Source organism: Acipenser ruthenus, chromosome 16 (assembly GCF_902713425.1).
Source record: "Acipenser ruthenus chromosome 16, fAciRut3.2 maternal haplotype, whole genome shotgun sequence".
NCBI lineage: Eukaryota > Metazoa > Chordata > Actinopteri > Acipenseriformes > Acipenseridae > Acipenser > Acipenser ruthenus.
This window is the reverse complement of record NC_081204.1, coordinates 23,676,554-23,700,444: the sequence shown is the minus strand read 5'-3', so window position 1 is coordinate 23,700,444 and position 23,891 is coordinate 23,676,554. Positions and strand designations below refer to the sequence as shown.

Below are 23,891 nucleotides of genomic sequence, written 5' to 3'. Positions count from 1 at the left end.
CATCGGCCCTTAACAACGGCATCCTAGCGATACGCTCATAGGATGGTGTGAAATGACAGTCGGCCAATCACAGGACGGCAAAAGGAATTGCGTTTTCTTGTTGCACTTTTCAAAAAATCTACAGCAGCACAGAGATTATCAACAGTGCGCAGCAGCCTCTGATATTCATAAAAACAAGGTTTTAGTTTGATTAAGCTGAATATTATTGAATGCATTGAAGGAGTACACCTATCTTATCAACAATTCCAAAACGAATAAGGTGAGATTTTTTATGAATTGTTTCTATAAAATATAGATACACACCCGCGTTTGGTTTTGAGCTATCTGTTGTTCACTGAATTCAAAAGTCTGGGGATATTTTTTTTTTCTTCCCAGATCTGTCTGGAAAAAAATGATGCTGTTATTAATGTGCTGCTAATTTGCGATTTTGTCGCATTTTTAGAAGTGATAATGTTTTCTGTACAATACAGTAGACGCTTTGTTACATGAATAATAAACATATTTGCAGCTTTGTCACCCAGGGGCCAGTTTCACAAAGCACTGCTACCACTTTGGGGTTTGGGTTTTGGCTGTTGCGGCCCAGTTAATGCTGTATTTTGTTATACATCCAGGGTATTGATTGTCACAACATGGCAGCGAAGCTTTGGTCAGACCACGCATCACGCGCAGTAAACTAGTAATAAAGTAATGTCTCTCCAGGACCATGTTTTGACACCATTGTTTTTAGTATTTTATATGTTATCAATGCAATTGATCCCATTGCTGTAGGTTTTCCTACAACATCTTTCAAAATAACATGGTTCCTATTTATCCCCACAGCGTTTTGACATCCTTTATTCTTAAGTGGGGGAAGGACGCCATCAAAAATGCCCGTCTCGCGGGGTACAAAACAGACCAGCAAAATCCCCAAGCTGAGCAATAAGCCTGGAAGCACGGAGAATGTCCGGTCTGAAAAGGTAGACCGTTTACTATCTGTAGTAGTGCTCAATTCTGCACGCATTTCTGACTTAAATGTGCATAACAAAAACCTATTGTAAAACCATGCCCTTCCTGTTTAAATGTATTCTCTGCTTTTCTGTAAGCTAGACAACCTGGCTTTAAAATGTGTTCTATATGGGATCACGTCCTCTACAAATATATTGTTCTTTGCTGTTTTTCCCATAAGAACTAATGTTCAGTGTTGTAGATGGGCATATTGTCAACTGTCAATTGACAGTTAGAATTTTGTGGGTATTTAATTTTTCAAACAAACAGTGGGCCAAAAAGTCAGTTTAAAGCTGGCAGCTAGATTTGTTGATCAATAAAAACATTTCTAAATGTCATTATACCCACCTGTGTCTGTAAGCAAGTAGCTGGGTATTTTCAAAAGGTTTCATACAATCCTGTAAATAGAGGCTTGCCGTATTTCTAGGGGCTCAGCTCGCTACGCTAATCCTATTGGTTCCTCAACCTATATAGTCCAGGCTTGACTTCCAATACTTGTTCTGCAAGCCTTTCTCCCCCACCTCCCCACCGCCTCCTTTGCAACTGTATCTGTATCTGGGGGTTGGTGGTCCTCCATCACCTGGCCTTGGTGACCTCTGACTGACATCAGAGGTCGCACCTCAAACGAGGGTAGCTCCTATCGGTCCAGAAGGCGAGATCCTGGGCAAACAGTCAGTGATCCCATACTATACTTTACATCTTACAATGCTGAGCTTCGATCTTTGAATGATGCTAATACACTAGGTTTTTAATTGGAGTGATGTGCTTTCACCTTTGTAGGAGAGCAGCCAGACCAAGCGATCTCCATCCTCTCCTCAAGGAGCCCCAAAGAAGAGATCTGCATTTGGAGACATTACTAATGTAAGTACTGCTATGTGTTTCACATACAGTGTGTGTGTTTAAAAAAACAGATCAAGACCAGGTATTCTGAGAGTAGACCGCTACTTTAACAATAATTCCCTGCTCTAAGAGAAAAACTTGTGTGAAGTGGCTGATATTTGTTTTGCATAGGCTCCAGCTTCAATGTGTTCTACATGATGCAGACTCTGAGCTCAACATAAATTTCTTAACCTCCTCTACCAGAGTTAGACATTCCACTAGTCCTGCACTCAGTCCTGGGTTTCACAATCTCCTCATTTAGGTATTGAAATGAATAGGTGTCAGGGGTTTAAACAATCAGGCCCCTGCTAAATCTGCTCTGAAGTGATCACACTTCAGTAAGTCTCGTCTGCGTCTGCAGGTTGACTCATGCAGCTATAAGGGAAGGAACAATATGTTTAACAAGGGTTGCTCAAACTCCTGGCTACTGAATCTTTTAAATAATATACTTAAATAAGTGATGGTACTTCTGAAACCCAGGACTGGGTGCAGGGCTAGCGTGAGTTTTTAACCCTGCGCAAACTCCTGGCTCCTGATCATTTCAAACTTAATCATAATAATAGACTTCATTGAGGGTAGTGTGAGTTTCTAACCCTGCTCTACTATATAAAACTTGAATGTGGGTGGAGGAAACTGAGTTGTGTCCTAGAGCTGAATACAATCATGGGAGATGGAGTTCTGTATGCAGTTTCCTAATCATGTCTTTTCTTTAAATAGGCCAGCAAAATACAAACGGTGCAGCCAAAGCAGAAGGAAGCTGGCAAAACTTTGAAGAAGACACAAAAAAGTGCTGATGTCACCACAAACAATCAAACCAATCTAAAGAAGTAAGTTACTGACTCCGCCCCTCTACATACATAAATCACACATATATTTGTACATGCTCATACCGTACATGTAGGTCACGGTGGTTCATATATTCAATTCACGCGGCTCTAGTCTTGTGTATATAACTGACATACATTACTGAACCAAGTCTGAAATAATCCATGCCATTATATTGAAATGCATGCTGAACACAGTAATAAATTGCAGTGTTACTGGCATATTGACTTCCACATATATCACAGTGCAGCTCATAATTTGCTATAATTCTAAAATGTGCAAAAAAAGTATCAAACCTAAAAGCAAAGACGAGACATTTGAAGTATGATTCTGATTGGAATTTTATGTTGTTGAAGCTGACACCCTGGGATCCTTAAAGAAGCTGCTTGATGAGATTCTGGGATCAATAAGCTACTAACAACCAAACGAGCAAGATGGGCTGAATGGCCTCCTCTCGTTTGTAAACTTTCTTGTGTTCTTAGTACTACATCTATGCACTATTCTGACCTGGGTCAGTCCCACCTGGTTCTAATTAGTCTTTTGTACTTGTTTTTATTCAATTGGCTTAATGATCCAGGTAATCTTATCTGATTTCACATTTCCCAGTTTCATTAAAACATTTAAGTATTTCTTGTGCCAGAATCTTTTGATGTACTCTTGATCTGTCAAACTACAGCTGGTAATCCTGTAGGTCACTGGCTGCTGCCTGTTCAGTAACCTGTTGCTCTTTCAGGTCAGTGGATAAAATCCCAACTAAAGAGAGCCCCCCTGCTGAGCTGGAGCAGAAGAAGGAGGTCCAGAAATCAGAAGAAAAAAAGCCCAACTTGCTGTCTGAAGAGAAACCAGTTGAGGTATAAAATTGATTTTTCACCTAGACCAACTTCTCATGCATGTGTGCACCTGAAAATCACTAAACCTGCTGGAGTCACTAAAAGTGCTTGTATTCGTGCTGTGATTAATGCAACTTTTAAATTACTCAAGTGGCAAAATGTCCAGGAGTTCTTTTGTTATGTTCTAAAATGTTAGTGACCAGATCTTTCTTCATTGCGATGTACTGCATGTTTTTAGACATTTGTAAATGGCTGTGTAAAATTATTTTGGTGTAGTGTAATCCTAAATTTTATATACAAGTATTAAACTAGCAATTTTCCTTGACAGGTTTTACGAAGATGTCTTTATCAATCTGACTTTCTCCCTGCAGATTCCTGCAATTGATGACGTTGATAAAGAAAACCTTGATGATCCGTGTTTGAGTGCAGAATATGCCAAAGATATATTTGATTATCTCAAGAAAAGAGAGGTGAACTACTTTTCATGATTTGGTCATATTGATGACAACATATAGTCATCTTTATTATTAAGGCTACCCCTGTAATCCATTTTAAAGCAATCCTATGGTGGTAATTAGAAATTCTATGTACCTTCAGTTAGGCCACATTTTGCTGCTGTTTGACTGGACTGGTCTTTCTAGAAAGTGTGAATACTGTTTTTGATGACTGTACTTGTCCTTCAAAGCATAGCTCTAGAAATGTTGGGTTGAAGGTGTTCTGTGTTGTAATTACTGGTCTGTGTGTGTTTTCAACAGGAGAAATTTGTCATTCCAAATTACATGGACAAGCAGTCTGACCTGAACAGGGAGATGAGAGCCATCTTGGTGGACTGGATGATCGAAGTTCAGGTGATCTTCCTTTCTTCTGTTATTATCTTCATGGTTACTTCAAGGACTGTGCATCTGGTACACGAGTGAATGTGTTGATGCTGTCATAGGGAACTTCAGTGCAGGTGACTATTAAACATTTGGGTGCAGCTGGTTTTTATAGCGTTGTGTCAGCAAGGCTCAGTCAAGCACTGTTTTTCACCTGTAATGCTAACATAAGTTGTTAGGTATTAAAATAGGTTTGTTATATTTAAATAAAACAATATATATATTTTTTTACTTTTAAGCATGACCAAAATACAAAAATAAAGTATGTAGCTTACTTTCGCATACATCTATAGAGGCGTTGCAATTACAATTACACACTGATACAAACCACGCCTCGGGTGTATAGTGAGGCACAGGGCAGGAAATTCACACTGTTTTATAATAGACCTTTATTTCTGATTTCCTTTCCTGACCTGTCTGTCTTTGTCCCCTGTGAATATTATTTTTCCCAGGAGAATTTTGAATTGAATCACGAGACCCTGTACCTTGCTGTGAAGCTGGTGGATCACTTTCTGACAGAAACAGTGTGCATGAGAGAAACCCTACAACTGATTGGCTCCTCCGCGATGCTCATTTCCTCCAAATTCGAGGTAAGAGACTTCCGGCTGTCTGGTTAACCCTTCAACAGGTATGCATGTATGTATGTAGGGTGCTTTTTATATCCCTCGCTCCCTTCTGTGTGCGCGCCATTGCTGCTGAGGAATGGTTAAACGCTAAACTTGACTTGCCAATGCCTTCGCCTCCCTATTAGGTTCCCCCCTTTGCTCCACTGGCTTCATTTCACCTGTGCTTATTGTGATAAGTCTGAATTCTGGTGAAGTGAGAGTCTGCTTTCCTAAAAACAAACAGTGATTGTAGGACAAAAACACTTGAAACAAACAAATATTGCAGTGCAGGTTCAGACCACTCCCAGCAGTTGCTCAATGAATGCTCAGTTGCTAGATCAATATCCATTCCATATCTGATAGTCTGTCAGTAAATTCATTGCTGTGCTGTTTCTGTCTTGCAGGAGCGCTGCCCACCCTGCGTAGATGACTTCATGTACATCTGTGACGATGCGTACAAAAGGGAGGAGCTAATCGCCATGGAAATGAACATTCTGAAAACCCTTAACTTTGATATCAGCATTCCCATAGCCTACCGCTTCCTGAGGAGATATGCCAAGGTAGGAACGCACTGGACCCTTGGTTGGTCAGTTAAGCCCTTCCAAAGCTTTAGCTTCGTCAGCAGCATACAACATATAACTGTCTCGCGCGTTTTCTGCATTTGCTTGTTATTAACTCTCGTATATCCTTCCCAAGATACACCTGGGTTAAAAACAAGAAGCTGCAGGAATGAATGCACAGGTCAGTAATACTGAACTGTGTAGCCTACTTGTATTTCTGTTTGTTGCTTTATTATGCTGGTTTTAGCTGTTAGTCATTCGTAAGTACTGGAACAAAGTTAAGTTACAGTAGTGTTGTTGATATTGCATTTGATATTGCAGTAAAAGCAAGTGCCATCCAACAGTGCTGCTCGTTTCAGAAGTGCATTCACACACATTTAATCCTGTAGGTTTTTGATTTTATGTGGTGTTTCACTGTTTGAAATACCATTTAAATACAGCACTGGACAGAACTGTACTGTGAATGTTGTTTTCCAGTACTGTAGCTTAAATTGCAGTATAAACTGTATGCATGTTGTTGTAAATGTAATGTTTGGAAATTACATTTTTATACAGAACTTGCGTACTTTGTGATTTATTTCTGGTATAATGGCATTGGATTATTAAAAAAAAATCTGGTTCAGCGCCTTGGACTAGTGGGCGTTTTCAGTAAAGTAACCTCTCATTTATCCGCCAGTGGAACCTGTGGCAGGAGGGGTCGGACAAACTAGTGTGGACTGTACTGAGCTAGTCTGTCATATCCTTGGAGAATGTATTATTGCTGCAAGCATTCTGGTTTGCATGCTTTCCCTTTTGTAACTGGTATTAATAGGTGTGAATAGGAAGACATTTTGCAGGTACAGCTGAAAGCTTGTTCTTGGTCTCACCTTAACTCACTACATTGAATTATTGTGTCAATCTGTTCATAGGGTGCCTCATTTGTGGGTTACTCTGTTGTATGCTCTTTGTGTAGCGGGATGTGAAGTACAGTAAGCAACAAACGTGGTATGATTGTATTCTTATTTTGCATTTGGTTTGGAATAAATATTTTTTTTTTCCCCTTGAAACTGTTGCACCTGAAGCTAATTCAGGTCTGTCTGTAACCATGTTAAGAACCGGTGTTCCCAGGTTTTGTAAATTCTTCTTTTCATTTCTTGGTTAATTATTTCCGCTCTGGGTTTTGTTGTCTCTCCAGTGTGCTCGGGTCTCCATAGAGACGCTGACCCTGGCCCGTTATATCTGTGAGTTGACCCTGCAAGAGCTGGACTTCGTTCCTGAGAGAGCCTCCCATCTTGCTGCTGCCTGCCTGCTCCTCGCGGTGTCCATGAAGGGGCTTGGAGGCTGGGTGAGTCTGCTGCTGCTGTCTGGGCCTAAAAAAAGCCTAGCGTTAAAACGTATGGTATTTGAGTGATGTGAACTCCTCCTAGGGGTGTTAGATTCAGTTTAATACCCTGAATGTTTAAACTTCAGGGTTAAATGCCTTTAAACTTTAACATACTGGGGATTTTTGTAGTCATCGTGAGAAACCCGCTATAGTGCTGCAGTGCCGCTATACTAGGTCGTATGATTTTACTATTTATTTGTATATATTTATTACATGAATATGAAGAGGAGACTATATCATTTTGACCTGAAACAATTTGTGAGAAAGGAACCCTTTGTTTAACATGACTGTTTAGAAAGCACACAATTGTGTGTGTTTCTGTTTTTTTTTGTTTTTTTTAAAATTAAGAATTTATTTAGCATAACACAATTGGGCTTCTCTGGGTCGAGAAATGCATACTTCAGTGAAGTGGCTGACTGAGTGTGCTTCTTGCCCCTGTTTCAGACCCCCACACTGGAGTATTACACAGGATACACTGCTGAAGAGCTGGTGGGCCTGGTCAAGAGGTTAAACTTCCTCATCACCTACCCAGATGACAAGTTGAAGGCTGTCAGAAACAAATACTCTCACAAGTAAGCTACTGATCGCTTATTTTTTATGTTCGTTTATATAAACCTAATGCTGGCTCCCAAGCTCTGCAGTTGATTTTTTTATGACTAGAAGTGCAACACAACTAAACCGTGATGTTAGGATTCAAGTCACAGGGCTATTCCATATGAAATCTTGCAGCTTTTTGGTGTAATGCAACCCACCCACCGGTCAGTTGTTGAAGCACAATACTAACTAGCCTGCTGCATTTAAGATAGATGGATATAGATAGATAGATAGATAGATACACACACATACTGACTGGCCAAAAAATTGCGTGAGAGATGTGTGCAGCTATTCAGCAAGAACAATGGGAAGTGATGTCTTTTAGAATTGACACGTTTATTTTCAGTGCGTGGACACAATGTATCCCCATTGGTACCCAAGAAATCCTGTTTTAATGCAGACTGTCGTCCCTTCCCCCCCCCCCCCCCCCCGCCCCCCGCCCCCCGCCCCCCGCCCCCCGTGGAGAAACCTGTGTTGATGCTGTGTATTTGGTGTTTGTTTCCTGCAGGGTGTTTTTTGAAGTGGCAAAACTGAAGCCCCTTGACATGCTGAAACTACAACAAATAATAAGTGACTACGTGGAGAAGTTGCCATAGCAACAAGAAAAAATAAAACCTATGTATATTATGCAAGGAATGTAAATGTATATAATTTGTAACTATTTATATGGTATGTACTGTTATTGAGGTTTTAAAAAAAAAAATTTAATGCTTTTTGTTGATGTGAAAATACAGTATCTGGCTGTTGTGACAAACTCTTGTTGCTAGGATCATGCTTACTGTGCAGCACTAATGCATGTTCTAGTAAGGACTTCAGGTTGGTACTGGTTTAATACCAGGTGCATTCTTACTAGGGTTTGTCATGAGGAATGCTGCTTCAATGCTTAAGAAATAATGAAGCTGTCAATGATTCTAAATAGCCAAGCTGTTAACAGGCGGAAGCCTGTTTTTCAACAGGACAGGCCACAGGCTTGCATTTTATTCTGATAATATTGGTCTTGCCACAGTAATTTTATTATTTTTAGTTCCCTGGTTGCTATAGTGAAAGTCAATTCATTTTATGTAAAACTATGACTATTAATGCTGCGCTATTCTGGGTCAGTGGAGTATGTTTGCAAACGTTTTGTGTAAGTGAGTGGAGTTTGTGTATATATGTGTGCACTAAATGTTTCCTTCTCTCTGACTGTATCTAGCAAATGGGCAGCAGCATTATACTGTTGACTCTCCAAATGAGTTCACCAATTATAATGACGATAAGTAGTTATAATGTCTTGTCCTCAGCCAGAGACACTATCAGCTATTAGCAAAAGTATTTGGTGGGTTTGTTTTATAATCAAATGTATGTTTGTTTTATAAAGATGACATTTTGTGAAAAAAATAAATATATAAACAAGCTTCCATATTAAATAAGTTGTATCTGAGTTTGTGCTGCTGCTGTTTATTGTTTCCTCCCCTTGTGTTGCTGTGCAATTCCAAGTGGTCAGGTGCAGTTCATTGTTTATTGTGTCCTCCCCTTGTGTTGCTGTGCAATTCCAAGTGGTCAGGTGCAGTTCATTGTTTATTGTTTCCTCCCCTTGTGTTGCTGTGCAATTCCAAGTGGTCAGGTGCAGTTATTTGTTTTTGGGAAGATGTCCAAAAACAGCCATGTTAGAATAAAGGGACCAGCCATATAAAGATGTGAAATCTACAAAAACTACAGTGGATGACAAAGGCCAGCCCCGCAGGTGTCCAATTAAGCTGAGTAGGATGTGCTGTAGTGTGGTGGGGAGTAACAGTCCCTGCTGGTTGTGCCTCTAACCTGCGGGCGCATTCAACCAAGTAGCCAAAGCACAGCGAGATCGGGAGACCAGCTTTAATGCTTTTTACCAGATTGTTCTTGGAAATATGCTGGATAGCCTGGAAATGGTATTTATGCAATACCAAGTGACTGACTTGACAGATCTTAGACAGGATCTGGTGGCTGCTGAAGACTGTAAGAAAACAACTGTCTACAGCCATTCTGGATGAAATTTTGACTATTGACTTCAGAACAACAAAGCAAATGAGCCAGTCTGCAAATGTGTCCATGTATGACCATACGAAGTAAATAAGACCTAAAGAAATGTAAGTACATACGAATAGCCTATTTTATAACATTTCATTTTTTTTTGTCAGTGATAAAATTTGATAAAATAAAGCCACTGTATGTCAGTAAAAACTAAATTGCAAGGTGGGTGACCCTGACCTGCATTCTCCTGACTCTGTGACTCGCACTGCACACCAAGTGGCCTTGCTTTTATTGGGTGAGACACCGGGGAACCCCTAACCATACACTTGTGCATTAAACGCTGGCTCCATCAATTAAACACAATAGAAACTGTTTCCAGTACCAGTACAACTTTAATACTTGTTTTCCCTCAATCCATCAACTCTTCAGCAAAAATGTTGGTAGACATGTAAACGATCAAGTACAGTAAATGTGCCATCTTGGAGGTATATACACAATGGAATTCAATAAGACCATTTAAAAAAAAAAAAATAAATAAGATAATTAATATAGAAACAGCAACAGCAGATCATTTAAATATGTCATCAGTGCACTGTACATATTTCATTGCTTTTGGCTCAGAGAAGTTATATCTCATTGGCAATAAACACAATTACAATTAAGCCAAATGAAGCTACAGTAGCTCAGCCTATTTTTAAATACATTACCTAATATAACCCACCCAATACACACACAGAAACACGGTTTAAAAACTGCAACAAAAGAAAAATACATCTGTTTAGGGTATCACACAGACACATTTTACAGTTCTGGTATGATTCTGCTGTCATTTTATTGGTCATCAGTCACATTTTTGATATAATGTATTAAGTAAATGTTATTTGTTTTCCTGCAACACTTCCAAACAGCTTGTTTTTTTCTGAGACAAATGGGTTTGCTGGTGGAGAAAACGAGCCATGTTTTTTTGTAGCAGCTTGTTTTTATATCCTGTGTTACCTAGCTGTATTATAAACCCCATGGATCGTGTTGGTCTATAATATATTCTATATTAAATATACTCAATACATTCCTTTGCAGTTTTAATATTCTTAATTTTATTTTACTACTATACTGGTTTGCAGCTTCAGCAAACCCACCAACTTACAAAACTCAAGAAAACTCATTCTCTTTGCAAATGACTGTGAGGAATATTAGACATCCTAACACCAGGTGCTGCTGAGGGAAAAAAAAGTGCATGTTCTGGCTATAGCTGGAAGCGTTTAGCTGATTGAAATTCAGTGTTTTCACTGGATTAATCAGCTATGAAGGGCAGCACTACATGTTACAATCAATCTTCATTGGTGGTGGATAAATACATGTATTCAGTTTTTCCAGATTCTTTTATTGTGACTGCAAAGTGTTCCAGGGCATACAAACTGAAATAAGCCCTGTCATTCCCAAGAAAAACTACCACATCAAACTAGACCCTGTTTCCTTGTGCCAAACACCTGATATATTGCATATGAAGATGCTGGCAATTAAGGCTTGATTGTAAACACAGTATTGTATCTTGTAATATTGAGGTAAATATCTTATTAGTTTTATATTTTTTGCAATTGTTTAATATTTAATTTTGTATCAAGATTTGTGTAATATAAGGTTGATTACTCAATGGAAGGACTACAGTAACATTCAGTTGAGGTTTGCAGGTATGGTCTTATTATTTGTTGGAGATGAGGCTGAGGGATGTAGTCTACTGGAGATCAATGATCAGAGGTGAACAATTAGGTCTATACCAAAGACAATGATATACTGTGAACCCAGGTCAACTGCTTTTCCAAGGGTTACGCCCCAAACAATAACGCTATTATTAGTGGTGAGCAACCATCTGGAAATTGTACATTGATATCGATAAAATCAAAGTCTTCCAAAACTCAAATATAATAACACAATTGCAATATCAAACATATATACATATATAGACATTAACAGATATTTACATATGAAAAGCAATAACTTACTTTAACTTAGTGGTGCTTTGCTTCACAATATCCATGGAGAAAAACAAGGTCTTGTTATATTGTTTTACTATTCCATCATCAGCCAGCTCAAACCCGAAATATTTTTATACTTCACTGCGCATAACCAATCCGGAAGTAATTGAATCTTCAGCTGCTCTGCGTATAAATGCGGACTCACCAAACCTCTAAAAGTATTAAGTACAGTGTCATGCCAGATTTTGCATTATTTTTATGTTTTAAAAGTACATCTCACTTATAATACCGACAGCTCATATTTTCAAAATAAATTAACAATAGCGTAAGTAAGTAATCACACAGACAAAATGCAATGAACCACTGACGCATGCGCATATCTCAAAATAATTGCAATCAGATGACTAATAGTGCTTAATCCAGCATGCAAATAGCGTTTGGTACCTAAACGCCAAATCGATGGAATAAAATGGTTAAATAATACTTTAGTGTGTGGGTGTTCTGTCTTAACCTTATACCTAAAACGGAGTAAAGCACCATCTACTGGATATTTTACATATAGGAACACAGGACTGCATCAGAGGAGTTGCGATTGGTATGTATAGGGTTTGTTGTATCTTAATATAACAAACTTGATTATAGTGCGTTTGTATGTCTAGCAGTATTAGCAATAAAAAGTATGCCTCTGAGCGTACGTGAATTATTTTTTAGATATCGCGATATGGATATTATTATCGATAGTGAACAATATTGATATCATATCAAAATATCAACATTGGTGCCCATCACTAGCTATTATGTTTTACCCATACATGTGACACCACTTCTCTGTTTGGTTTTAAAGTGCAAACAAAAGAAATGTTTAACAGGGTAAGTTGCCTTGACTTTGGAGTACCATTGTCAATGAGGCTCAGGTTTACTATCAAGATCCTGAATTCAGCCTAAGCTTTAAACAACATTACCATAGGGTCACAATGTACAATGTACAAAAAATCTGGCAGGTCACTAGAAGATTGCACCATTTATCATTCCAATCACTAGGAGAAGCCATGCAGGAGACACAAGACACACTGGGGCAGCAGCAGCAGCACTAGCATTACTGAAACTCCACACAAGTTCCAAAGCAGACAGTCAAAAACAGCAGCAGCGACACATACATTCTTCAAGATGCTTATATAGTATCCCTCCACAGAGGAGAAACAAAAGTCCAGATATTTTCACCTCGGGATTCCTGAAAGTCGCTCAGATCTTCAGCAGCAGTTCCAGTTTGTTTTCTTACGGCCAGTGACAGACTGTCAGGTTTGTGGTTGCCGTCACGTTGTTTGACCCTAACGAAGGGTTTCAAGGAGTCCTCGCTGCAGGACAGGACAGGAATCGGAGGAGCTGGAAGCCCTTTGGCCTAGTTCCACCCAAACTTCTTTGTATGGTTATGAGACTACATGCTTGCAAAGAAAAATGTGTGACCATGCCCTTGTTTTGCCATCTTCCTCCCAAGACAAAGAAATGGGCAGGCTTGTGCACGCAACAGCAGCCCTCCCAGAAGACGGGCCTAGCAGAGGGGTCTTGAAGCAAACGTGGCCCCTTCCAGGAAGGCTCTGCGGCACCGCTGTCTCTTGTCAGATGTGGCTGCTCATTTCTTTAATGCCCTGGAGAATCCGCTTCATATGACCCACTTTTTTAATCCCAAGATCCTAAAAATAAGAAACAAAATATGTAAATCTTTGTATATTATTAAGAACCACCTGGAGAACCACCCGCTTTAATGATCTCCTACAAATTGGTGTTAGGGGTGTTGGGTTTAGCTTAAAATGTTTAAACCTGAGGGATGGTTCAACCAACTCATTAAAGCAAGTGCTCCAATATTGTGATGTACCTTTTTTCAAATGTACATAATGCATAAATGGAAAAAGGCTCGTTAAAAACAATATGAAAAACAGAATAGAGCCCTATTCAGAAACAGCACAAGAGTGTTAATGTTCATGTAAGAGTAATCTCTCAACGAGAAAAACTTGGCACACAAATTTAGAGTGCCCAATTATTTCACCCAATCCCGAGTAATGTTCCAGTAGGGTCTGCTGTAGTGCGATGAGGTAAAACAGAACCTGCTGGTTTTGATATTAGCTGTACTTGACATGGGGCCTCCAAGTCTGTCTTATCTGATCCTCCAAACATTAAAGTGATTTACATGTTCTTAATTCAATTCAGTTTCTTACTAAGATTTCACCCCATCCACATGGTATCTAGCACATGCAGAAATATGATAAGATGAAGTATAATACCTGGGTCCCAATGCTGTACGCAAGAATAGCAGAACCCAGGTTCACTTTTCTGTCACTAAAATTATGACCAGTTTGCATTTGGCTTCTTTTCACTGAATAAATCCACTTAGAGGTGATTATCTTTAAGTAAGAAGGCAGGAGGCAAGTTCACTGAAAACATCCAAACTGTGAAGGCACTTGCCAAAATGTTCTTCTACTTAGCTGAACATGGGTTCCCCCATCTGTCTCTTGAATGTCTAAAATGTAGATTTCACAGGGCACAGGTGCAACAGATAACATGTGGATAGGCTGAAGATTTGGTTAAACAGAACAGAACATGTTCTAAATCCAGATGATTCCAGTTTAAATCCTGGATCCAGTTGGATCAAAGGACTTGGACTGACAGAAATAGCACACCGAATATTTCCAGTTTACCAGAACCTCAGAAACAAACTCTAATGATAACACATACTCAATAAATACAGTCACAGACAAAAGTATTGGTACCCTACGTTTATTTACTCAATAGAACCCAAAGAGGGCTTTACCATCTGGTAAGCCCTGCATCGTGCCGTTAAATGCCCAAAGTGAGGGGCATTTAACATAACAAGAAGGGTAAAGCCCTCTTATGAGGATGTTTTTCTGTGATTTTATGCAGCACTAGTTTTTGTTGCTGATGAATACAAACGTTTTTCTCAATATTCCATGAGTAATGCGGTAAGAGAAAAGAGCACTGTGACTGTGTTGTTGTTATGATGTGCTGAAAAAGAAATAAAGTTGTAGAAAGCATCCAGTTGTTTGATTTCTAATTTGTCATTGAAACCGGAGACTAGTTGCTATTGTTGTGGTAACTGTTTCTTTACTAAATTTAAATAGATAGATTGAACACAGGACAGCATGAAAGCAGACTTAGTCTACATTAACAGACAACATCCAGATGGCGTATACTAGAATGGAGACGTTCTTTCATGAAGCACAAAAAAGGTAAAATACATAAATGAATGAATCAGTGGCTAATGCTAACTACATGCTTGTATTTAACATGTTTTCTTGAATGACCTTATATTAAGTGTAGGGTGCCAATGTGACTGTACTTTATACCTTCTGAATTTGCATAATATAGAATTTTGTATCTGTTAATTATCCCATCATATGTGTTCTATATCTTTTTATTGCTGTTTCTGCATGCATGGATATTTGGCACTTTTTATAATCACTGGCATATTTTACCTTTTGGGTTGTCTCTGAGCAAGCCTGAACATGGTGGTATTTCTGTAGTGATTTGCAAGCTCAAGGGTTTCGGGGCAACGGAATTACCAGGTCATTTTTATACTGGCTTTATTAAATAAATTCCACCATGATTAGGCTTGCTTAGAGATCAACTGTGTATTTATTATTTAACATTCCAAATATCCATTCTGAGACAGGTATACATTATGATTAATAAAACAATAAAGATTATGTAAATTACATGAAAAGCATTCCTTTAACAAAGAAATGAGACAAATGGATTATTATTTCCAAACCATACAAACAAAGCAGTGATATCCATGACAGTATGATGCAATGAGAGATCAGCCAACAGACAATGCATTCAAAATGAAAAATACTAATACATCAAGTCAAAATTTAAAATAAAAATTGCCCCTTATTACCTTGAGGTCCCGTCTTTCCAAAAGAACCAACTCGGACCCCTGGATGTCATGTCGAATAAATATGTCTTTGTATTCCCCTAAACCCACAGAATCCAACCAAGCTGCCACTTCCTCAGTGCCCCATTTCTTCACTTGCAAAGGAAAGGCAGGAAACGGAAAAACAAAAAAACACAAGGCACACATACAAACCAAGAATCGACAGGCAAAGACACAGACTAACAGAGACACAAAGCGGAGTGGAGCAGATGACACAGGGCACAGCTTTCTGTGACGGGGCTTGCAACAGTACAAGCTCCCTCAGAGGTCTGAAGCTACTAGAATTAAAAGCACTCACAACATCATCTTTCTTGTGGGCACCACTGAAGCCCATGTAATATGGGCTTCACGGTGCCCTATCTGGGTGTTTGGTATTTTTTATAATATTAAGCCACAGTATGTGTGGAAACAACTGTATGCCTGCCCTGGATAAATACGGATTTGTAGAAAGTTTATATATTTTTTTAACTATGGAAAAATTGGAGTTTTATTACGGGTAATCCTCTCATAAGCAATTTAATCTCCTCATTTCCTTTCAGTCTCCTTTAACTACAGTTTGAACAACCGGTGACCTGCGCAATAATTAAAAAACAACACACTAAAACAATTGGTTTCCCGGTTACTATAACATGAAACCCAAACAAATGAAATCAGTTTATCAGTACCCTGGAAGGAATGAAGGCACAGTTAGACTGTCCTGTCTTGTTAATTAAAAGGAGAGAGGATGGGACCTCCTAAACTGGGGGTTATTCCATTATTAAATTAATGTGCCCCCCCCCCGGATAAGCCTGCTGTCTGCGGAGGGTATTTAAAAAGATCACACTGTCACAAAGTAGGGATGTGTCATTCACGAAATCGCTTACAGAACAGTTTTGTATCTCGTTTATTCTCATCCCCTCGTGTGGGGCTCATCCTGTGTTGTGTTTGCTGGTTTAGATCAGACCTCTGGGAAGGAGTTACATTGTTACAATGGGGCATCACAGTCCAGTCTGAGTTTAGAGGGCTTTCTGTTTTTTCACATCTAAACTGCCTTCCCATATAATGAATAGAGTTATAAGTAAAATGGTGGTCTATCTGTTTATCAACACAAAAACTGTACACTTTGTTCCCTTGTTCATTCACAATCCCTTCATTAAGAGGCTACAGCATGATGACAGTTTTTGGTACTGTATAAGTCCCCATACAAACTGGAAGGTCTTGTAATATAGTGAACTAGTTCATTTGATTAACTAATACCATGCTGGGATAAGCCCACAACTGGAATTTTTAAGAACATGAATGTTTAAGAGCATGTTACAGCTGGGGAAAGTGCTATAAATGATGCATGATTATTAAAATGAGGATCAACCTTCTTGTTCTCGATTTCATAGCTATTAATGATGTGATGCTATTATTGAACTGCACTGCAGCAGCTCATGCATTTTCAGTCTTGCTACATTACAGCACATGCTCAGTACACCTGAAATGGGATGTCTTAAAGCAATACAGAACACCCTGCTGCTGCCTCCAGTGTACTGCGTATTGTTGCAATATTCTTTTTAATCACAGGAGTGATGATTTAGATATTTATATCCACAAGTCAGCTGGGCAGCGCCATCCATTTCACTCCCCGCCACTCGTACGTGTCTACTTAGGATAATATTTAACAGTGCTTCTGTATATATCCTTAGCATCATATTTAACAGTGCTTCTCAAATGCAAAATTTGAGAAATCTGAAACATAAAAACCAGCTCACCATGACCTATATCTACCGTATGCACACGTAGATCTGAAATACAGACAACATATACCCAGAATATAAAAAATGTCCTTAGCATTTTGCATTTTTTCCCATGATTACACCATATATTTACAATAGTTTACCATGGTTTTCCATTCTTTAAATGTGCGTTATCATGCCTCTGATATTCTTTCTTAACGTCTCCCCTGTATGTTTGTAAAGGACGTCCTTCTTCACTATGTCCCTGTATAAATGTTTAGACTCTAAGTCTTTCTTATATCCCTGTTGCTGAGGACCTGCAACTCACTCAAACACATTTCTTCTGCTTAGCAAAATGGGGCTTTTGTTTGCACATACAATATAACACAATGTTCATGAGAATACCACTAAATAGAGCTGTTGTCTGATATGATCTGTGGGGAGTAAAATGACTTTGGCCATGACTTTGACATGGATACAGATATCAAAACAATCAGAGCTGTGTTTAAAAAAATAAATAAAAAATGTTGCAACAAGAAGAAGCAGCAGCAAACGAGTGAAGATAATAATGTGTCTTTGTATTCCTTTTGAATGAAATTGTATATACAAACACTGAATCTATTGCCTCCACCACTTTATCAGATACAGGTGGTTTTACTTGATTTTAACTTTGACCGAATGAAACTGTTGTTATGTTCACAAGTTTGTTAAAAATCATAATTTCTGAGAGATGTTTAAGTTATGACACATTAAAGTGTTGCTAACGTTTTGCTGTGCTATGACAGTGAAAGTGCCCCCTAGTTCCAGTTCCCTTACCGGGCAGGGAGCTGTTGGATCTCTGTTTCTGCAGCTTCTCTCTTTCCCTCTTGGCTTTAGGCATGATCTTCAGCTTCATGCTGCTCTTGCTACTGCTCTTGGGGCCCTCCTGAGTGATGGGAAAGAAGGAACAAAAACTGAACTCCTGATGTGAGACACCAGAAGTAAGCTCGCTCATTCACCCTTATGGGCTCTTTCTAAATCAAATCAATGTAGGGCCAAAAGTCCACAAGCGTCAGTGAATATGGAGATGCTTTTAAGAAACTGACATACTATTTTTTGAACTTCTTAGAAGACCATAAGGTTTACTTCAAAATCTTAACCATGAACAACTATTGTCCACATCTAGTTGAGAGTAAAGGGCTCTTCTCTCAACCTTTTTGGTTTTGGGAATCTTCTGTGCTTCTAGGAGGCCCATTCCGTTTCTTCCCCATTAGTGTTATAATTTTAGATACTGCAATTACTTTCTGTGTAACTTACTTTTTCATTTATATCAATGGAAACTTCCTTGGATGGTGAATGCTCTCTTCGTAGTTTAAAACCCTATCACGTCAATGTAAACTTGATGGGGCTCTCTTTTGTCTAATTATTTGGTCACAGTATCTGCTCAAAATAACACCACTACCTTACATACCACAGTTAAAACTGGAATAATTCAATATCTACCCTTAAGAAATTGTTTTTTCAGATACAGTAAACACCATTCATCATTCTAATAGTTTAATGTTATCTGGTTAAATAAGACATTCTGTCTAGTATATATTTTACTAGACACAGGAGGAACTCTTAGTGTTAAAGCCTCAATGTATTTCTGCAAACATTCTAATTTAAAATTATAGTTTCTCACCACTAGGTGGCACTGTTTCCAAAGGTTTTGAAACACAGTAGGTCATTCACAGAGTATTTTATGAACAGGGCCAAAGCATAACCTAAAGCATAGATCTGTGCTTTCACAATGGCTATGCTTTAGAAATGGAAAATTGGACATATATATACATTATATATATATATATATATATATATATATATATATATATATATATATATATATATATATATATATATATATATATATACATATATATGTATATATATATATATATATATATATATATATATATATATATATATATAAAAAATGTTTTCAAATAAAACAGAACATGATTTTCCCCTTCAAGAAGAGTCTGAATAAACACATATTTTTTAAGAGGTGATTGTCAAACCCAGACAATGCATTGTGATTCTTTCAGGCAAACTGACCAAACATGACTAGCAAAATCGAAAAATATATATGTTTGTCTATGGCATTTAATGTATGCCGTACTTCGGCAAAAATATTCAATTTTAAATAAACGAGAAGGATACTTGTTCTGGTCATGGAAGTCACCTCTTCAATGGAAGATTGAAAGAAGTATCTTAATAAGGAGTGTTCCCCTGACTAACCTCTTCAGTGCAGTTGATGATATGAGCAATCCAGTGGATCTCTGCTACTTTCTGCAGCTCATTGCTGAGGTTATTCAGTGCAGAGTGCAGCCCCTCTTCCTGGGGAGATTCCAGCTGCTGCAATACAAGAAACAAGGACGAGTGATGACATATACAGAGAAAAGAACTGATCTTATAATGGCCAGCTTCTACTCTCAAACCAGGAGACCCAATCCAATACCCCAAATGTTTGTTTGGAATGTTGCTTACTGGGATAGCCATGTGACTTCTTTTCACTGAGAGTCCAGGGGCCAAACATACATCTTTTTCACAATCTGTAAGTTTATGTTTGCAGAACACCTAGATTTATAGTACAAATTAGTGTAAGTTCTATTCTCCCTTATAAAAATGTACTGTAGAGAAACCGCAGAACAGTGAAAAGCATAGCGAAAGCATAGGTGAGCACTGTAAAGCACAGAGAGGTATGGTAAAGCATGGTTAACTGTGGTAAGTGCTTAATACAGCCATGGGAATGAATAGACTAACTGCAAAAGGACCATGCAAAATGTACTCTAGTGAACTCTTATAAAGGCAGGCTCCCAGCAAGCACTCATGTCCATATAATACAGTGGATTCCCCAGCTGTGCTACATGCATGTGTTGTCCTGTGTTGCACTCACCAGTAGCTTCCCTTCCAGCAGCATCTTTGTTTCCAGCTGTAGAACCTTGACAGAGTTCACAATATCCACTGCTGCATTCCGACTGAGATACTGCAAGTAAATCAATGTGCTTTAGCACCTCTTCCACACTGCGGCCGGGAAACACTGCATGTTTTACAACTGTGTTCACAAATGGTAAGGCAAGCCGGTAACTGCAAGCTGTTTTATCACTGCCTATTTCCTGGAACCTAATAACTTCATTTGTGCTGCTTCAAACTCACTGGTCTAGCTGTAATCTGACCATGTAACCTACAGCATGTTTCTGACAGTTCTATGCTTGTTTAAAGTCATTTTAGCTAACAGAATAATTTCCTGAATTGTAGCTGCTTTGCACATCCATGATCTACATAGGTCTCCAATGTGCAGTTTTGAAAAAAACACACATAGCATATATATATATATATATATATATATATATATATATATATATATATTCATTTTAAAACATGATATCTGATACTGCTTTTAGTTAAAGGAAGCTCTCAGTTACTATGCCTTATTCTTGTGTTATCTGTTTCACTTGCAATTCTAGGTCACTTCACCTCAGCAGTGACTTCTGGGTCAAAGCATGTTACTGGATGAAAGCAGGTCAGTCAATTGGGGAAGCAGCTGATTGGTTAATGGCAGGAAAGAACCCATTGAAGGGCTGCAGACAATTTTGCCCTCCAGGTGACCAAGCAAGTGCAACACAAACTGAAAGCATGGCTTGCAAACAGAGATTTCTTCAACCTAAAGTAGTACCACATATGTTTTAAAATAAAAATGACAAGTTAACTATAATATGTGTTTTTTTAAAACTGGACATTCGAGACTTATATAACAGAGGTACGTACACAAGCTGTAAAAGTTACAGGATTATTTTGTCAGCTATGATCCCATCAACCCTCTGACTTCATCAGATGACTCAAGAGAACACATACTACAGTACTTGGAAAAGATCAAGCATACTTTGATGGTAAAACCTGTTAAGAATGACTAAAAAGAAATGAGGATATGAATCATACACTGCCGCATCTTATAATGTACATGCCGCAATCAGTCACTCTGCCATTACAGCATTAATGAACCAGATGAGATTAGAATTTCGATCTGGTCTGGTCTGGAGCGCTGAGTCACGTCGTAATCTTAAATAAAGTCAACCCCCACAATCCGCTTACTCACAGTATGTGTAGTGTAGGGTTTTACAAACCACTGTTTTCATTTCACAGTTCATCGAATTTCAGTTTGTTAATGACCTGCATTGCACTTTCTGTGTGGAGGCCCTAACATTGCTGAGGTTGGCTCTGTTTATAAAACGACTTCACTTCCTGGGTAAATAACAGACTTTCCAAACCCTTCACCTCTGGAGGGCGGGTTTTGGTATACAAGTGAAAGAAGTGTGGTGCCCCCTTACCTCTGGAGTGCTGGCCTTGTTTGAGAAGGATTCATTCAGTATGAGAGCGCTGGCATTGACTGGGTGGGCCAGTTCCTGCTCAATCGCCTTTTGGGTCTTTGCTGCTTCGCGGATTCTAGGGAAAATTAAATGTTTTTAATTACTGGGCAATTTAAAGTTTGTGACAGCCTATAATATTACAAAATACAAAATGTTATATCACTGAAATAAATGATCGTGTCACATGATTTGCAAAGTAATCACGAAAGTAAACGGTTTTAGATCGGTTACCTCAACTACTGCAAACTATTCGACTGTTAAAATATTCGTCCTTCTATTCCAAGCTAAGCCGGACAGAAGTGTAGCAGATATGTGAAAGCTCTCTGGTGCACTCTGCTGGAAAAGGATTGCATGTGACGCAGTATCAGGGAGGAGTGTGACAGGAGCGACTGTACTGTACATTGCTATTTGTGTATGACTTCCTCCCTGTACTGTGGTGTGCAGGCTGGGTGTTATGCTCACTTGTTGATGAGCGTGTCCCCGGCCTGTCCGAACTGCTGCAGTTGTGAATACTCCTCCTCAGTCAGGTACTCCATGGATTGCTGGGAGTTGAGGCGTGGCCGTGAGCCCCGGTAATTATCACACTTGCGCTTGTCCTCCCATGATTTCAGAGTGCTCTCAAACGCCTGGAAACAGGGAAGAAAACAATTAGTGTTAGATTCATTATAGGTCTTGAAAAAACAAATCGGAAACATTAAGATATGTAGAAATGTGAACCGTTTGTAAGCTACCGAATTCAATTTACAAACAGGGCTGTGCAACCAGTTACGATTTTTTCATTTCAGTTCGAAACTTTAAAAACTATAATATAAAAAAAAGTGCCATGTTTGATACAGGATATCCGATTTAAACCAACTACAGTTGCAACATTTGCCCTCCAGGTGGTGCTATGCATTATGTTGGTAAACAATTTAAATAGAATAACCTATTTGCTTACAGTATTACTTTAGATTTGTTTTATATCAGCAAATAACAGTATCTGTCACAGTGCAGTACCCCAATTTGTGCTGTACTATTTACATGTTGATGACTAGAAATTCAATAAACGTAAGCCTATTACAGCACATTTGTATATGTCTCATTAGGTCAGTATTGGTAGCAAATGGTAGATTTCTTCAGCTATATCCAGACTGCAGCACAGCAGACAGCAGTGGATTACAATGGATCAGAGCTCCTTAGTCCTACCCGGTCCCTGGTTAACATCTGGGCTCGGTTCTTGTGCACGATCTTGAGGATTCCGGGGGGCTGGACCCAGGCTTCTCCGTCCACCTGCACGGGCACCCCCTCATCTCCCAGGATGGTGATCTTTACTGACCGGCACTGCAAACCAAGCACACACACGACCGCTGAGCAAAACACCCCTTCAGATCTGCCTTTGCCTCCTCTACTCCATGGTAAGGCTTGAGTCACTTGAGGTGACCATGATAATTTACTGCTGTGTGTGTATGAGTGTAGTGAATGGATCATTAGGATTCAAATGTAGACCCTTCTGCACATGGCTCTGTCTACCTGGTGAACACCTATCCTAGACTCACAACCACCTAGACCTTTTGGACTGCATTTGGCATATTATCCTGTTCATTTTATACAACCCTTTAACGTACTGTAGCATTGAGCACATGTGCGTGCGCTGGTATCTGTGTTTGGTGCTTTCTCTTCTGTTCTAGTTATCTGCCATAGACATATGTAATGTAAGCTAGATCAGCCAGCGTGTCTTAATATTACAGACTTGACAAAAAACAGTGTTTGAGTAACTGTAATAAGAATCACTCAGAAAGTTAAAGGGGCCAGTAAATAAACAAAGAAAATGTTATTTGAATGAACTTACAATTCAACTTGCAGTAATACACCCAGGTTTGCATATGTATTCGCAAGCTTGTGCAGGAGAGATGGACTGACTACCAAGCCAATATTCATTACAAATAACATAGTTCAGACAGTACTCAAGGTCATTTCAGCCATTCACAGCACAGCTGTTCAACCAGTGATGGCACAGATTCAGGTCAGCTATGTAAATACAGTATTAGGTTGCATATGCTCAGCCATATAGTTACCTGACTAAACTGAAAAGGTAATAGCCTTGTGGTTGTACTATCCAACCATGGATACATTCTATCACACGTTCTTACCTGAGCTATTCTGTGATGCTGCAGGTTTATAACCCTGGACATTGCCATCTGCATACTCCCAAACACCGCCACCACTTCCAGCTTCTTATCATCAAACGAGGGTGCGCCAAAAAACTAGAGGGGGGGGAGAGTCTTTATTGAACAGGGCATTTAAAAACTTTTTGTACTCAAAGCTACAGAGTAAATATTGTTTTTTTTAACCCAATCTCTTTTATGAGGATAGCCATAAACCTTGAGCGCTCATGGTGAAC

General features: G+C 39.0%; 2 protein-coding genes across 7 annotated transcripts in view; one reads left to right on the top strand and one right to left on the bottom strand.

Annotated features, from left to right (window-relative positions):
- On the top strand, positions 1-8,924 carry LOC117412624 (G2/mitotic-specific cyclin-B3-like). Its single transcript, XM_058989101.1, has 12 exons — positions 1-259; positions 820-956; positions 1,765-1,845; positions 2,581-2,690; positions 3,422-3,539; positions 3,890-3,988; positions 4,274-4,366; positions 4,846-4,983; positions 5,403-5,558; positions 6,733-6,882; positions 7,366-7,493; positions 8,024-8,924. The coding sequence occupies exons 2-12, from the start codon at positions 867-869 to the stop codon at positions 8,109-8,111; spliced, it is 1,251 nt and encodes a 416-aa protein (XP_058845084.1). The 5' UTR covers positions 1-259; positions 820-866; the 3' UTR covers positions 8,112-8,924.
- Positions 8,925-9,873: 949 nt separating this feature from the next.
- Positions 9,874-23,891, bottom strand: part of LOC117412307 (diacylglycerol kinase delta-like) — a 100,948-nt gene continuing 86,930 nt past the window's right edge. For 4 of the 6 annotated variants that reach the window (XM_058989095.1, XM_058989097.1, XM_058989096.1 and 1 more), the window contains 9 exons: positions 23,641-23,754; positions 22,697-22,831; positions 21,974-22,137; positions 21,473-21,587; positions 20,041-20,130; positions 19,383-19,499; positions 17,940-18,048; positions 15,388-15,518; positions 9,874-13,165 (listed from right to left, as the gene is read on the bottom strand). In XM_058989095.1, coding sequence (XP_058845078.1) covers positions 13,091-13,165; positions 15,388-15,518; positions 17,940-18,048; positions 19,383-19,499; positions 20,041-20,130; positions 21,473-21,587; positions 21,974-22,137; positions 22,697-22,831; positions 23,641-23,754 — 1,050 coding nt within the window. In that variant the 3' untranslated portion in view covers positions 9,874-13,090. Of the gene's footprint in view, positions 13,166-15,387; positions 15,519-17,939; positions 18,049-19,382; positions 19,500-20,040; positions 20,131-21,472; positions 21,588-21,973; positions 22,138-22,696; positions 22,832-23,640; positions 23,755-23,891 lie in introns of those variants that run through there. The other 2 variants (XM_058989099.1, XM_058989100.1) reach the window with 2 other exon arrangements.